The sequence below is a fragment of the Podarcis cretensis genome (assembly GCF_951804945.1).
Source record: "Podarcis cretensis genome assembly, chromosome: 10".
Taxonomy (NCBI): domain Eukaryota; kingdom Metazoa; phylum Chordata; class Lepidosauria; order Squamata; family Lacertidae; genus Podarcis; species Podarcis cretensis.
Window position 1 is genome coordinate 5,910,033 of NC_137179.1, and position 15,545 is coordinate 5,925,577.

The 15,545-nt window shown below is 46.6% G+C and overlaps 1 protein-coding gene and 1 long non-coding RNA gene across 2 annotated transcripts in view; both read left to right on the forward strand.

Annotated features, from left to right (window-relative positions):
- The window catches only part of LOC307225311, a 323,071-nt gene that overhangs the window by 276,871 nt on the left and 30,655 nt on the right, over positions 1-15,545 (forward strand). The window lies entirely within an intron of this gene.
- On the forward strand, positions 1,932-14,216 carry LOC307225238 (neo-calmodulin-like). Its single transcript, XM_079993140.1, has 2 exons — positions 1,932-2,544; positions 13,960-14,216. The coding sequence occupies exon 1, from the start codon at positions 1,960-1,962 to the stop codon at positions 2,533-2,535; it is 576 nt and encodes a 191-aa protein (XP_079849266.1). The 5' UTR covers positions 1,932-1,959; the 3' UTR covers positions 2,536-2,544; positions 13,960-14,216.

A 15,545-nucleotide genomic window follows, 5' to 3' on the forward strand; every position in this document is an offset into this window, starting at 1 on the left:
CTCTCCCCCCTCTTGATGGAGCAGCTCTCTTGCTTTGGGAAAACAGAATGTTTAAGTCATCAGAAGAGTAGCAGACAATTGGGGGGGGGGTTCCCCTGTGAAATGAAAAAAAAATAAGGTATTACATATATAATAAATGTACCAAGCAAACATCTACATAAATATATAAACCACATGTCTGAAGCAGCACAGGAAAACAGTCCTGGAACCGTTTTGGACTCCCAAACTGACCAAATGTTTGCAAAGTCAAATGGAAAAGCCTCCCCATTGTCTTTTCCTTCACAAATCCTGTCTTAAGGGTATGTCTGTGTATGAATAGGGTGAGCCTATGACCATAGTGCAAGTAGATAAATAGGTACCGCTCCGGCGGGAAGGTAAACGGCATTTCCGTGCACTGCTCTGGTTCGCCAAAAGCGGCTTAGTTATGCTGGCCACATGACCCGGAAGCTGTACGCCGGCTCCCTTGGCTAGTAAAGCGAGATGAGCGCCGCAACCCCAGAGTCGGCCACGACTGGACCTAATGGTCAGGGATCCCTTTACCTTTATGACCTGGCCCAGGAACTAAGTATTCATCATTACAAAAGACTGGCCAGGCTCCACAGGGTATCCAATCAAGTAAGCTTTAACAGGTAACTTGCCAGACAAGAGATAAACAACCCACTCAGATTTCTGCTGTAGACCACCTTTTCTGTGATGTAGCTTTGATGTTTCTGGTGGTGGTCCTGGACTCCAGGGCGGGCAATTTAAAATGTCTATATAAGGGCAGGCACACCTTTGTTCTGGGTTCTTCCTCCTTTCCTGCATGTGAGGGGAGCACCCTGTTGCAACAGTTCAATAAAGATCAGGCTTACTAGCTGCTTTGCTTCTTTGCCAATCTTATATGTAAGCAAATATAAACGCTGTAGAAAATATGCTCTGGATCAGTGCTCATATGATACTGCAAGATTGTCTTGTAAAGAAATAAAACTGCATCCTTCTCATATTACTTCTTACAAGTCTGGCTGATGAAGAATAGATCAAGATAGGCTGATGAAGCATTGAGCGAAGCAGATTGATTATCTGGAAACTCTGTTCTGGCAATATTCGGTGACAGATTACGTACATATCGAACTTTTGAATTATTCTACCGTGACTGGGGAAGAAGATTCAGATACTTTGGTTGCAATTTCTGACCATTTGCATTAGTCTATAAATAGTGTTTAGTGCCATTGTTATTGGCCATCGTGTTGTGTTATATTGTTCAGCTTCGCCTCGGCCCAGTATACCTGAAGGAGCGTCTCTACCCCCATCGTTCTGCCCGGGTGCTGAGGTCCAGCGCTGAGGGCCTTCCGGCAGTTCCCTTCCTGCAAGAAGCCAGGTTACAGGGAACCAGGCAGAGGGCCTTCTCAGTGGTGGCGCCCACCCTGTGGAACAGCCTCCCGTCAGATGTCAAAAAGATAAACAACTACCTGACATTCAGAAGACATCTGAAGGCAGCCCTGTTCAGGGAAGTTTTTAATGTGTGACATCTTAGTGTATTTTGGGTCTTTGTCGGAAGCTGCCCAGAGTGGCTGGGGAAACCCAGCCAGATGGGCGGGGTACAAATAAATTATTATTATTATTATTATTATTATTATTATTATTATTATTATTGAGATTCCTGCACTGCAAGGGCTTGGAATAGATGCCCTCAAGGGCCGTTCCAACTCTACAATTCTGTGATCCTAGAACTATGGCCAGTCACAATAACTAACCTGTGCTTTTAGCTCAAAGGAGTCCCTCTCAGCCCTTCCTGGAGATGTCAGTGGGAACTGAACCTGACACCCTCTGCTTGCTAGGCAGACGATCTTCTCACTGAGCTATGGCCCCTCCCTGAGGAGCACCCTCCATCTCTGGCATCAGACCACGCCTGATGAGTCTATCTTCTCAGCAGGTTTCTCCAGAAAGGAGCAAGATCTAAAGCCAGGCCTTAGGCCACAAATGAGGGTGTGGGCTGACATCACTCAACGCCCCTACACCATGCTAGCTTTTCCTGTTTCGGCAGGGAACACAACTGAGAGAGAGAGAGAGAGAGAGGTTGCTTGTTGTGAGATTGGAGGCAGCAGCATGGCTCAGCGGCTCACGGAGGAGCAACTCACCGAGTACAAAGAGGCCTTCTCGCTCTTTGACAAAGATGGCGATGGCGCCATCACCACCAAGGAGCTGGGCACCGTCATGCGCTCCCTGGGCCACAACCCCACCGAAGCAGAGCTGCAGAGCATGATCGACCAGGTGGACGCCAATGGCAGTGGCACGGTGGACTTTGCAGAGTTCCTCTCACTGATGGCCAAGCAGTCGAAGGATTCTGACAGTGAGGAGGAAATCCGGGAAGCCTTTCGGGTCTTTGACAAGGACGGGAACGGCTACATCAGCACGGCGGAGCTGCGCCACGTCATGACCAACCTGGGGGAGAAGCTGACGGACGAAGAAGTGGACGAGATGATCAAGGAGGCCGATGTGGACGGAGATGGGAGAGTCAACTATGAAGAGTTTGTGCGGGTGATGATGGAGAAGTGAAGGGCCTAGGTAACAAACCGTTGCAATTTTCTTTTTAAAATACTTTTTATTAGCTTTTAAAATATCATTTCCAACATTCATATAACATAACTGCTTTTCTTATACAATGTTTTTGACTTCCGTCAACACCTCTGATGATTTTCCGTTCTTCTGCATTTCTTAATTTCTCTGTTACTCTTAATTATCACTAACTAATAATTCTCCTCATAATCTTACTTGTAATATTTTCAAATAGTCCTCCTTACAAAACATCTGGCAATCCGACTAGCGTAATCTGTTCATTGCTATTACTTTTCAAATAATTCATATATTTACTCCAGTCTTCTAAGAATCTCTGGTCCCGCAGGTTTCGAATCCTTCCTGTTAATTTATCTAATTCTGCATAGTGCATCGATTTCGTCCTTTCATCGGTATTTCTTCTTGCTTCCATTTTTGTGCCAATAATATTCTTGCTGCCGTCATTACATATAAAAACAACTAACAATCCTGTCTGTTAATATAATCTCCTACAATGCCAAGTAAAAATGCTTCTGGTTTCTTAATAAATGTATATTTCAGCGTCTTTTTCATCTCGTTATATATCATTTCCCAGAAGCTTCGAACCATTGCAATTTTCACAGCGGTACATTGCTTTGCGGTGGCGTGCAGGAGGCAGTTCCCTGCCCCAAGGTGCCTACAGTCCCAAAACTCAATTGGAGAGAGAACGAAGAGAAAGGAGGAATAAGAAAAGCCAGGGTGATACAGAGATGGGCATGAGCAGGTACTGGCACAGGCCTGTAGACTTTACTGTGGCCAACGTTGACCACTAATTCGTGGAGCTCCATGTTTAATTCGCAGGGAGCTCCGTGGAGCTCCGCAAATTGCACTTTCCCTTAGTAGTCATTCGCTTCTGTCCTCTGTGCTCTCACTTTTTCTTTTGCCTGGCCAGAAGCCTTCCTTCCTGGGAAGGTGGTGGTGTAGCAGGCAGGAGAAATTTGACAATTAAACTGGACAAAGTGCCGCCTGCACTCCGTTTCTCTGCAACTCAGCAAATTTGAGAGGCTTCTCAAACTGCTGGAGGCAGCAAGCAATCCTTCTAAATGCCAGTTCCTGGAGTCCACAGGAGGGGAGAGGGCTGTTTTTTATTTTATTTTTGAATCGGTTTTATTAAGATCTGGGGGGGAAGGAATACGAAGTTTATGACCAAATCTCTTTTTGTCGAAACTGAAACCTAATCTAAGCGAAAACACAAACCAAAAAGAGAGAGAGAGAAAACAGGGAAATAGAGGAAGGAGAAAAGGAAAAAGAGAAAGCAAGAGGAAAAGAGAAAAAAGAGAACTTCCGATTCTTCATCTGTCAGTTGTATATAAAAATTATTCAACACATCCAAACAGCCAGCAAAACTGCTTTCTATATGCCAACATTATCTTCAATCCTCAGCCCGAAATATAATGACTTATTTTTTTCTTTTTTGTGCAAAAAAATTAAGATCCCCCCCCCCCCCTATCTTTAGTAAATGTTGCCAAAGGCTTTTCTCTGATTAGGCATGTCAGCTTTGCCATCTCGGCTCAATCCAGTAATTTAAACAAGCGTTGAAGAGGGATCTTGTGTTCGAATCCTGCTTGTGGGTTTCGCACGGGCATCTGGTTGGCTGCTGTGTGAACAGGGAGCTGCAGCAGCTGGGCCACTGGCCTGATCCTCCAGGTCTCCATAGCTTAGGGGTTGAGCATCTGCTTTGAGTGCAGAACATCCCAGCTCCATTCCACCAGCATCACCAGGCAGGGGTGGGGAGGACTGAGGCCTGAAACCCTGGAGAGCTTCTGCCAGTCAGTGTGGGCAATATCAAGCTCAATGGGCCAACAGCCGGACTCAGTTGCCTTTGTTCCTGTGGTTTGTATCCATCTAAGTTGCATTCTAAGGCAGTGAGAGATTTTACTTTCTTGGGCTCCATGATCACTGCAGATGGTGACAGCAGCCAAGAAATTAAAAGACGCCTGCTTCTTGGGAGAAAAGCAATGACAGGCCTAGACAGCATCTTGAGAAGTAGAGACATCACCTTGCCAACAAAGGTCTGTATAGTTCAAGCCATGGTTTTCCCAGTAGTGATGTATGGAAGTGAGAGCTGGACCATAAAGAAGGCTGATCACCGAAGAATGGCAGCATTAAGATAAATTCAATAGGGTAAATAAGTTATGATGGATGTAATAATGGAATACTGAATGGTATAGTTTCTGTAAAATATGCCAGGACTTATGATATGTAAAATGAACCATGGAAAGAGAAGGAGGGAAGTCACTGGTATTTTAAGGGTGTGAAAATGAGTATCTTAAATTGTAAAACAGAAAATTAAATTAAAATTAAATTAAAATTAAATTCTTAAAGGTCTCAGATTATTGCAGACAGGAGGAAGAGCAATGTAAGTTGTCACCAGTGATATCCCTTTCCAATATGGGTCTAGGAGGGTCAATGAGATCAACATTTCACATTGTGGTCATAATAAGGATGCAATTATAAAAAGCATAATAAGGAAATAATTATGTGTTCTTACAATAAGGACATAATTATAGAGGTCCATTGTTCTTCATCTCAGATGCTTCCTAGAATCTCAGGGTGTGAAGGAACCAATGCATTCCATCAGTACCTGGCACTGAGAGGTACACTGCCTCTGCACATAGCAACCATCAGTAGCCTAATCCTCCATGAATTTGCCCAATCCTTTTTAAAAAACCCCAAACACCTGATGTCAAGTCCATCACCAAACTGTGAGCGAAGGATCAGCAATAGCAATGGACTAGCTAGAAAGGGAACTGCGTTTTCCCTGTCAGTAAAATGTGTTGCATCTGCAGCAGAATCACTGTGTGGAGGATTAATATTTGGACTATGTAGCTCAGTGACAGACTGCATTCTTTCCACACCAGAAAAGAATGCAATTCTGCGATTCTCTGAGACGAATACTGTCGGTTTGACTCCTAAGTTCCTATCACAGCTGTCAACTTACAGATTTGAAAATAAGGGACCAGCAGCCTCAAAAGTAAGGGATCAGCAGCCAAAATAAGGGATTTTCCAGGAACAGGTACAGTGGTGCCTCGCAAGACAAAAAGAATCCGTTCCGCGAGTCTCTCCGTCTTGCGGTTTTTCCATTTTGCGAAGCAACCCTATTAGCGGCTTAGCGGCTTAGCGCTATTAGCGGCTTAGCGGCTATTAGCGGCTTAGCGGCTAAGCGGCTATTAGCGGCTTAGCGGCTTAGAAAAAGGGAGAAAAAAGCGAAAAAAATCGCAAGACTCGCAAGACGTTTTCGTCTTGCGAAGCAAGTCCATAGGGAAATTCGTCTTGCGAAGCGCCTCAAAAAACGGAAAACCCTTTCGTCTAGTGGGTTTTTCGTCTTGCGAGGCATTCGTCTTGCGGGGCACCACTGTATGTTCAACTTCTGAGTCCCTCTGAGCCAAAGGTAGAAAGCCCAGCCAGCAGCCAAACGAAGCCTCAAGTGGTGGTTCCCACAGCACAGCAACCCGGCAAAGGGGATGCAGCAAGGAAAACCACCGTCCCCTCTCCACTGGGAAGCGCTGAGCAAAGGCGAGTGCCCAGGCAACGCGGCCGATTTGATCGCCACAAGGCATGCAAGCTCCACCCCCCAGTCGTTCTTTGACTCCTTATTGGGTGAGCAATGCAGCCAAGCAACACAGTTGGAGCCTCCTTCCTCCCTGGCCGGCAGGGAGGGAGGGAGGGAGGGAGAGGAGCTGCTTCCTTTGAAACCCGGGAAATTTAAGGGACATCATCAATGAGGTAGAGCAGCAGGACACGGCGCTGGGATAAGGGAGTTTCCCACCAAATAAGGGATGGTTGACACCTATGCGAATGGTGCATTTATCACACAAACACGCACACACCCACAAAATCAACTAGGGAGACCTCAGGGCTTTGTCCTGATGTCACGAAACCGGACGGATAATGCGACGTGCGAGAGCTCCACCCAATTTGTATTCCTTGAAGCAGAGATGATGGATGTTGATAGTGGAGCATCACCTGGTCTGCCAACCCTATAAGAGCCCGACCTACACTGGAGCAAAGCTGTTCCTCTGACTGGTTTCACCACAAACAAGTAGATCCTTCTCCAGGCCAGGGTGTGGACCGAAGCAATCCGGCCCTTCATCATCTCCTCCTTCCGGCAGACGCTGGATTTTCCCATTTCAGCAGGGATAACGAGAGAGTGATTTCCGGGAGACGAGAGAGAGAGAGAGAGAGAGAGAGAGAGAGAGGTTGTGTTGGGCAGAGGACGGACACACCATGGCTTACCGATTCACAGAAGCAGAACTCGACGTGGTCAAAGAGGCCTTCACACATTTTGACACGGACGGCGACGGGGTGATCACTTCGTCGGAGCTGGGAGAAGTCATGCGCTCGCTTGAGCATGTGCTGGTTAACTTGAGGGAGACGTTCACGGACGAGAAGGTGGAGGAGATGATGAGACAGGTGGACGCCAACTCGGATGGGAAAGTCACCTACGAGGAGTTTGAGAAGCTGATGGTGGCCAGAGACCCCCGCGGCCCTGCACTCTAGGTACAGGTTAATCTCACATTAAATGCACAGCTGCAGGAGAGTTCTCTGCCCTGAGGAGCTTCCAGTTCAAGAGTTTGGCAGTGATGCGTGGATGAAGGATGAGGGAAGAGGGGAGATGTGACCACAGGCAGGGAGTCATCTCTTAGGGACAGGGCAGGAATTCAATTCAATACGTACCATTCTTTGAAATTTGCGCTTCTCCGAATTTTGCATTCTGTTTTTCTTGCCCCAACCAAGCAATGCAAACTCCTGAAAACGACGAGATGCAAAGATGCATTATATTAGAAGTTGCTTAGCAAAAATGTATATATTAGGCATATATCTGTCAGCACTTTATCATGGGTTTCTCTGAGAAAAAATGTGGAAATATGCTATATATCCCATTTTGGGATGAAAATTGGGCAGAATCAGAAATGTGTTTCTTGCTGGCCTTTTCTCTTGCTTCTTTCCTCTGCCTAATTCTCAGCTCTCAAACTACCTTTCATTTCAAGATATTTGAGATGCACAGAATAGCTTTTAAAGAACGACTAAAACAGAGGGTGAAATGTATGGATGTGACTAACTTTGGCCTATGAATTTTGATGCATCTACTTTGAGTAACGCTTGGCTGGCGACAATCCGAAACACGCAGTTTTTGAGGGCTCTGAGTTTGACCAGAGCAGGAGGTTTGGGGAGAGAGGATAGGCTTAACCCCTCCCATGCCATTTTCCTGATGTAAATATCAGAGGTACAGACACAAATATCAAAGGTCGACTCAAAAAAAAAAAAAAAAGGCACAGCAAAACAAAAAAAATCAACTGTTTTTGTTCGTTTTATTTCATAAGATTTATACACTGTAAAAAACAGCCTGTAAAGGTAAAACAGTAAAATCAAGGGAAATTGACAACAGTAGCTTAAAACCTACAAGAAATTAAAATGATGAGACAGGTTAAAATTCACATCAACTTTCTAAGAAACTGAGTAAAGGTAAAGGGACCCCTGACTGTTAGGTCCAGTCGTGACCAACTCTGGGGTTGCGGCGCTCACCTCGCTTTATTGGCCGAGGGAGCCGGCGTACAGCTTCCGGGTCATGTCGCCAGCATGACTAAGCCGCTTCTGGCGAACCAGAGCAGCGCACGGAAACGCCGTTTACCTTCCCGCCAAAGCGGTACCTATTTATCTACTTGCACTTTGACGTGCTTTCGAACTGCTAGGTGGGCAGGAGCAGGGATGTTTTTAGCAGGCACCAAAAAGAGTACAGCAAAGGCACCTACTGTATCAATAGGCAGGGACTTCCAAAGTGTAGATGCTGCCATGCTGAATTATCGAGCTATTACAAATGTGGACCAGGTATTACAGTGGTACCTCGGGTTACATACGCTTCAGGTTACATACGCTTCAGGTTACAGACTTCGCTAAACCCAGAAATAGTGCTTCAGGTTAAGAACTTTGCTTCAGGATGAGAACAGAAATCGTGCTCCGGCGGCACAACAGCAGCAGGAGGCCCCATGAGCTAAAGTGGTGCTTCAGGTTAAGAACAGTTTCAGATTAAGAACGGACTTCCAGAACGAATTAAGTACTTAACCCGAGGTACCACTGTATCTTCTTCTGATTGCCCTATAAGAAAAAAAGAGGCAGTAGAAGGCTGGAAGAAACTAACCTGACGATTGCGCAGGAGAAATGAAATTGCTTTTCAACTTTGCAATAGACTCCGGCCTGTTGGAATTGACTGAAGGAGATAACAACTCTATACTGAAAAGGATTTTCAGAAAGGTTGGCCGTGTGTTCAGTCTGTTGTAGCTCTTTTTTTTCCCCCTAAAAGAAGAAGTGTTTTGTGGCAATAAGGCGAGATGAGCGCCGCAACCCCAGAGTCGGTCACGACTGGACCTAATGGTCAGGGGTCCCTTTACCTTTACAAAAGACAGACATATTATTGATTGTGCCTGGAGTTTTCATAGACTGCAGACCACGTCGCCAGCTGCAAATGTCACTATGACATTCCTGGTGTCCCCCCATCCCCCCCCCCCGACGGACTTCCGGAACAAATTAAGTACTTAACCCGAGGTACCGCTGTTTGTGGCACCCATGCCAATTCCACCAATCAAAGCATTTGAATGGGCTCATGTGGGGCAAGGTGATCTCATAGAATTGTAGAACTGGAAGGGACCCCAAAGGCTTGTATTCCAGCCCACTGCAAGGCAGGAATCTCAGCGAATGCGTCTCGTAGCTGAAGTGGTCCCAAGTTGTTAATAGCCAGCCTTACCCTGGCTGGGGCTGATGGGATTCGGAGTCCTAAGGATGACCTTCCTGTCTTGCTTGTGGATTTACCTGGATCCCCCTGGTTGGCCGGCCATAGCAGGCTGAGGGATGAACTCTGCTTCATAATAATAATAATAATTTATTTATATCCCGCCCTCCCCAGCCGAAGCCGGGCTCAGAGTAGCTAACAACAATAAAGTAATACAGCATTCTAAAATCAATTCATTCTAAAATCAATTCAGAATCAAATTAATGGCAACCATTGGGCTGGAGTTCTGTGAGGATTACCAAAGGAGGGAGTCAGACTGCGCTTTGGCCAAAGACCTGGTGGAACAGCTCTGTCTTGCAGGCCCTGCGGAAAGATGTCAAGTCCCGCAGGGCCCTAGTCTCTTGTAACAGAGCGTTCCACCAGATCAGGGCCAGTACTGAAAAGGCCCTGGCTCTGGTTGAGGCCAGCCTAACCTCCCTATGGCCCGCGATCTCCAAGATGTTTTTATTTGAAGACTGTAAGGTCCTTTGTGGGACATACCAGGAGAGGCGGTCCCATAGGGCTGAGGCCCTGCAGATCTCTCCTCACGGCTCCAGCCTTACAAAAGGCTTTACCAGGACAAAAACGGGCATGAGACGGAACGTGTCTTCCTCGCATTGGCACCCGATTGTGTGTGTGTCCTTCCTGTGCAAATAGCAGCTTCAGAGGGGTCCTTTTCATCAGGATTGCAGCGGCGGTGAGGGAAGGAAAGGGTTAAACTCCCCCACTCTGCCTGCTGTGATTAAAATCATTATCTGCCCCTCCAGCAGCTTCTAGTTACACATCTCTAACATGCATGTTAAAGGACATTTTTTAATATAACATCCAATTCGGTAGTATCCTTCTCATAGGATGGGAAAAACAGAAGAGGTGAGGGATAATGGTACAGGATCTGTCCTGGCGATTATGCTATGTACTGCTGCTCTTTGGTGTTTTTCTATATATATCCATGGACTCATGAAGTTGGAAGGGACCCGGGGCGGTCATCTAGTCCAACCCCCTGCTATGAAAGAGAACCTCTCTCTCTGTGTGTGTGTATAAAATACTGGATGAACACAGCTGTCAGGGGTTCAGGAGCAGAGGCACAGGGAAGAGAGGAGATGGAGAGTGAAGGGGAAGAATCCGAGGGGAGCGTAGGAGAAGAGGACAGTGGACCAAGGGATTCCATGAGCCTCTCCAGCGAATCGGAAGATTCACAGAAGGGGGCGCCAGTGGCCAGGGGTAGGGGGTTCCCAAGGGGAACGTCCCAGGAGCAAGGGGGCAGCAGGGACTCCCAGAGCAGTAGTTGGAAATCAGGACCAGCTTCCCCACCAGAGCAGAGTGGGGGGGAAGAGTCCCAAGGATCGGGGCCAGTGCATTCCCCACCAGGGAGAGAAGAGAAGGCAGGGCTGACCACACCTCCATCGGAGAGTCAGACAACGGAGGGGAGGTCAGATCCGGCCAGTATCCCGGAAGAGGGAAGCAGTGACAGAAGTAGTGTAACGGTCAGGAGGAAGGTCACTGGGTTGGCGCGAGAGGCAAGCTCAAATGTACAGGAGCGCGGGACAGCAGAGAACGAGGATTGGGAACCGAGTCCTAAAGCCCGCCGGAGGGAGGGGGAGGAGCTAAGCGACTCAGCGTCGGAAGAGTCCAGAAAGGGCAATGCCCCAGCGGGCAGGAGGACCCAGATGAGGAGAGAGCAGCGTAAAAGGTGGAGCCGGGCTAGGATCTTAAACTGGTGTCATAGGGGAGGAGACTCAGACGGTACTTCGCCGGTCTAGGCTTTAAGACGTAAAGCTGCGCGCTGCGGCTTTGAAATGGAAACTAAACCTCAATAAAGACTTTTGTACATAACGACAGTCTGGCGTTGGTCCTCTGTGAGCTGGGACCTAGAGGCAGCTCTGACAACAGCTTTTTTGGATTTTGGACTCTCCTTGGGACTTTTGGCTATTGGCATTGGCCTCACCACCAGGTGGCCCTGAGGCCCGAACAGATGATCTTTGGGTTCCCTGCCGTTCCGTTACTGTCTGCGGTGTGAAAGCTCTTGCTAGCTTTTTCTTGGACAGTAGGACAGCTATCGGACAGCGATGCTTCAGTTGAGATTCCTGCGGGGGTTGGACTTGAGGACCCTTCCGACTCCATGATTCCTTACACGGCTCAGGACCGCAATATGTCAAGGACCGCCTCTTTCCATATGAACCTGAGATCATTCTCTGAGACCCTCCTTCGTGTGCCTCCTCCTCGAGAGGTCTGGAGGGTGGCAACGCAAGAACAGGGCCTTCTCTGCAGTGGCTCCACGCCTGTGGGATGCTCTCCCCAGGGAAGTTCACCTGGCACCTTCATTATACCCCTTTAGGCGCCAGGCAAAAACATTCCTTTTTAACCAGGCCTTTGACTGATCTGATTTGCATCCTATGTGGGGGTTTGGGGGGCTATTGGGTTGTTGTTTCTATTTTTATTAGGTATTTTGTGGTTTTATATCTTGATTTTATTCTGTGAACCGCCCTGAGACCCCCAGGTATAGGGCGCAATATAAATTCAATAAATAATAATAATGACTCCAAGTGGGTCGACGAATAGTCCTCACCATACAGTAGTACCTTGGGTTAAGAACTTAATTCGTTCTGGAGTTCCGTTCTTAACCTGAAACAGTTCTTTTTTTTTTTTTTTAAATAAATTTTTATTAATTTTCCAATTTTTAACAAACACAACAAAAACAACATAGAAGCAAACACACAAATTCATAATCTCTTAACCTTATTTCCATAAGCCTCTTTTCTCGGACTTCCCCATACCTTCCCCTTTTTGCATCCTTTTATTTTTAACAATTATTCAACAACCCTTTTAGCCAATTAAGTATAAATTCATTCTCCCTTTTAATTTTGCCCTAAATCAAACAAAATTTACCGCTGTAATTCTACATCTTCCTCTCCCTTAGCATTTTAGCACTCCTCAATTTTATAGTAGCTCTTAAGATATATTTTAAACTTCTTCCAGTCTTCTTCCACAGTCTCTTTCTCTTGGTCGCGGATTCTGCCGGTCATTTCTGCCAGTCCCATAAAGTCAATCACTTTCGCCTGCCATTCCTCCAGCGTGGGTATCTCTTGTGTCTTCCAATACTTTGCTAGAAGAATCCTTGCTGCCGTAGTAGCGTACAAAAAGAAATTTTTATCCTTCCTCGGCACCAGCTGGCCGACCATACCCAAGAGAAATGCCTCTGGTTTCTTATGAAAGGTGCATTTAAGTACTTTCTTAATCTCATTATAGATCATTTCCCAGAAGGCCTTAATCTTTGGGCAGGTCCACCAAAGGTGGAAGAAGGTACCTTCAGTCTCTTTACATTTCCAACATTTGTTATTGGGCAAATGATAAATCTTCGCAAGCTTGACTGGGGTCATGTACCACCTGTAAATCATTTTCATAATGTTTTCTCATAAGGCATTACATGCCGTGAATTTGATACCTGTGGTCCATAACTGCTCCCAGTCAGCAAACATAATGTCATGACCTATGTCCTGTGCCCATTTAACCATAGCTGGCTTCACTGTCTCATCTATTGTATTCCACTTCAACAGCAAATTATACATTCTTGATAAGTTCTTAGTATTGGGTTCTAACAGTTCTGTTTCTAATTTCGATTTCTCCACCTGGAAACCAATTTTCCTGTCTTGTTTGTAAGCCTCCATTATTTGAAAATAATGGAGCCAATCCCGTACCTTGGACTTTATTTTCTCAAAACTTTGTAGTTTAAGTTCACCACCTTCTTGTTCTAAAATTTCAGAATATTTTGGCCAATTAGTTCTCATATTAAGTTTCTTTACCTCCTTAGACCTGAAACTGTTCTTAACCTGAGGTACCACTTTAGCTAATGGGGCCTCCTGCTGCCGCCGGAGCACGATTTCTATTCTCATCCTGAAGCAAAGTTCTTAACCCGAGGTACTATTTCTGGGTTAGCGGAGTCTGTAACCTGTAAGCGTCTGTAACCCAAGGTACCACTGTATAGTTCAAGCTATGGTTTTCCCAGTAGTGATGTATGGAAGTGAGAGCTGGACCATAAAGAAGGCTGATCGCCAAAGAATGGATGCTTTTGAATTATGGTGCTGGAGGAGACTCTTGAGACTCCCATGGACTGCAAAGTTCTTAAGGTTAGGCTGGCCTCAACTAGAGCCAGGGCCTTTTCGGCCGCGGCTCCAATCTGGTGGAATGCTCTGTCACAAGAGACCAGGGCCTTGACATCTTTCCGCAGGGCCTGCAAAACAGAGCTGTTCCACCAGGCCTTTGGTCAGGGCGCAGCCTGACCCCCCTCCTCTGGCAATCTGCACCGAATTTTGCTTATTGGTTGCCATAAATTTGATTTTAATTAATTTTTATAATGAAATGTTTTTAGAATCGTTGGATTATTTTGATTGTTGTTAGCCGCCCTGAGCCCAGCTTCGGCTGGGGAGGGCGGGATATAAATAAAATTTATTATTATTATTATTATTATTATTATTATTATTATTATTATTATTAACCCGAGGTACTATTTCTGGGTTAGCAGAGTCTGTAACCTGAAGCGTCTGTAACCTGAAGTGTCTGTAACCTGAGGTACCACTGTATTCTCTATTTTACCATTTCTTTCTTCTCCCCTTTTCTCTTTGCAGTGGAGCTGAGACTTCGGTTTACCCGCTGGCTGAAATTTGCAGAAAAATGCTATGCATCTCGCCACCATTCCCGTTGACACTTAATACCCGGAACTGCAACCTGAGAACTGGAGGAGCTTGCAAAGGAACATTCTCAAGCGTCTGCCTCCTCACAGCCGGGTTGAAGGAGACACACCCAAAATAAAGATCTGGGACAGATGTTGCTGATGTTGACGTCTCAGGCCCCAGGGGAAAATAAATCCATGGTACTCTTTTCAGTTGTGGAGTCTATTATTTGGCAGGGCTGGCAGTTCCATCTCTGGGCACAATCCACTGGGAGATTCTCCCATTCAGTTCAGGGGTGCTTGTGCAGTAGACCTTCCCAGGGTTGGGTCCCAAGCCTTTGTAAGCCAGGGCAAGCAGGTTTTGAGCTTTGATCCTCCCTTGCAATTGGGTTGGCCCTTTTGCCAGAAGATCTACCCGTTCCAGTTCAAACTTTACTCATAGGCAATTCACAGGCAATTTGGTTTCCAGTGAAACTTAGGGCACGGACCCATCTCAGCCAGGGAGAATCATTATTCTGATTTATTAGATGTTTATACTGCCCTTCATCCGAAGATCACAGGGTGGTTTAGAATACAGTGGTGCCTCGCAAGACGAAATTAATCCATTTCGCGAGTCTCTTTGTCTAGCGGTTTTTTCGTCTTGCGAAGCAAGCCCATTGACGGCTTAGCGGATTAGCGCTATTAGCGGTTTAGCGGCTTTTAGCGGCTTATTGGCTTATCGGATCAGCTGATAAGCGGCTTAGCGGCTTAGAAAAGGGGGGGGGGAGGAAAAAAAACCCTGCAGGAACTCGCAAGACATTTTCGTCTTGCAAAGCGCCTCCAAAACGGAAAACCCTTTCGTCTAGAGGGTTTTCCGTCTTGCGAGGCGTTCGTCTTGCGGGGCACCACTGTACAGTGGCACCTCTCCATTCCAGAGACCCGTTCGCAACATGAAAGGAACACAACCTGCAGCGGCGCATCTGCACACACGCGGGTTGTGATTTGCCGCTTCTGCGCATGCACGTGACGCCATTTTGCACGTCTGCGCATGCTCAAGCGGTGAAACCCGGAAGTAACCCTTTCCAGTACTTCTGGGTCGCCGCAGGATGCAACCTGAAAAAAGGTAACATGAAGCAAACGTAACATGAGTTATGACTGTATAAAAACACAAAAATACATGCCATAAAGGTAAAGGATGCCTGACAGTTAAGTCCAGCTGCGGACGACTGCGGTTGCGGCGCTCATCTCGCTTTACAGGCCGAGGGAGCTGGCGTTTGTCCGCAGACAGTTTTTCTGGGTTATGTGGCCAGCAGGACTAAACCGCTTCTGGCGCAATGGGACACCAAAAGCAGCGCAGCGCAGCGCATGGAAACGCCATTTACCTTCCCACCGGAGTGGTACCTATTTATCTACTTGCACTTTGACGTGCTTTTGAACTGCTAGGTTGGCAGGAGCTGGGACCGAGCAACGGGAGCTCATCCCATCACGGGGATTCAAAGTACTGACCTTCTGATCGGCAAACCCTAGGCTCTGTGGTTTAGACCACAGCGCCACCCACATCCC

What these genes read in the sequence shown, in the direction of transcription:
- LOC307225238 (XM_079993140.1), top strand. Translation starts at nt 1,960, where the DNA reads ATGAGGGTGTGGGCTGACATCACTCAACGCCCCTACACCATGCTAGCT.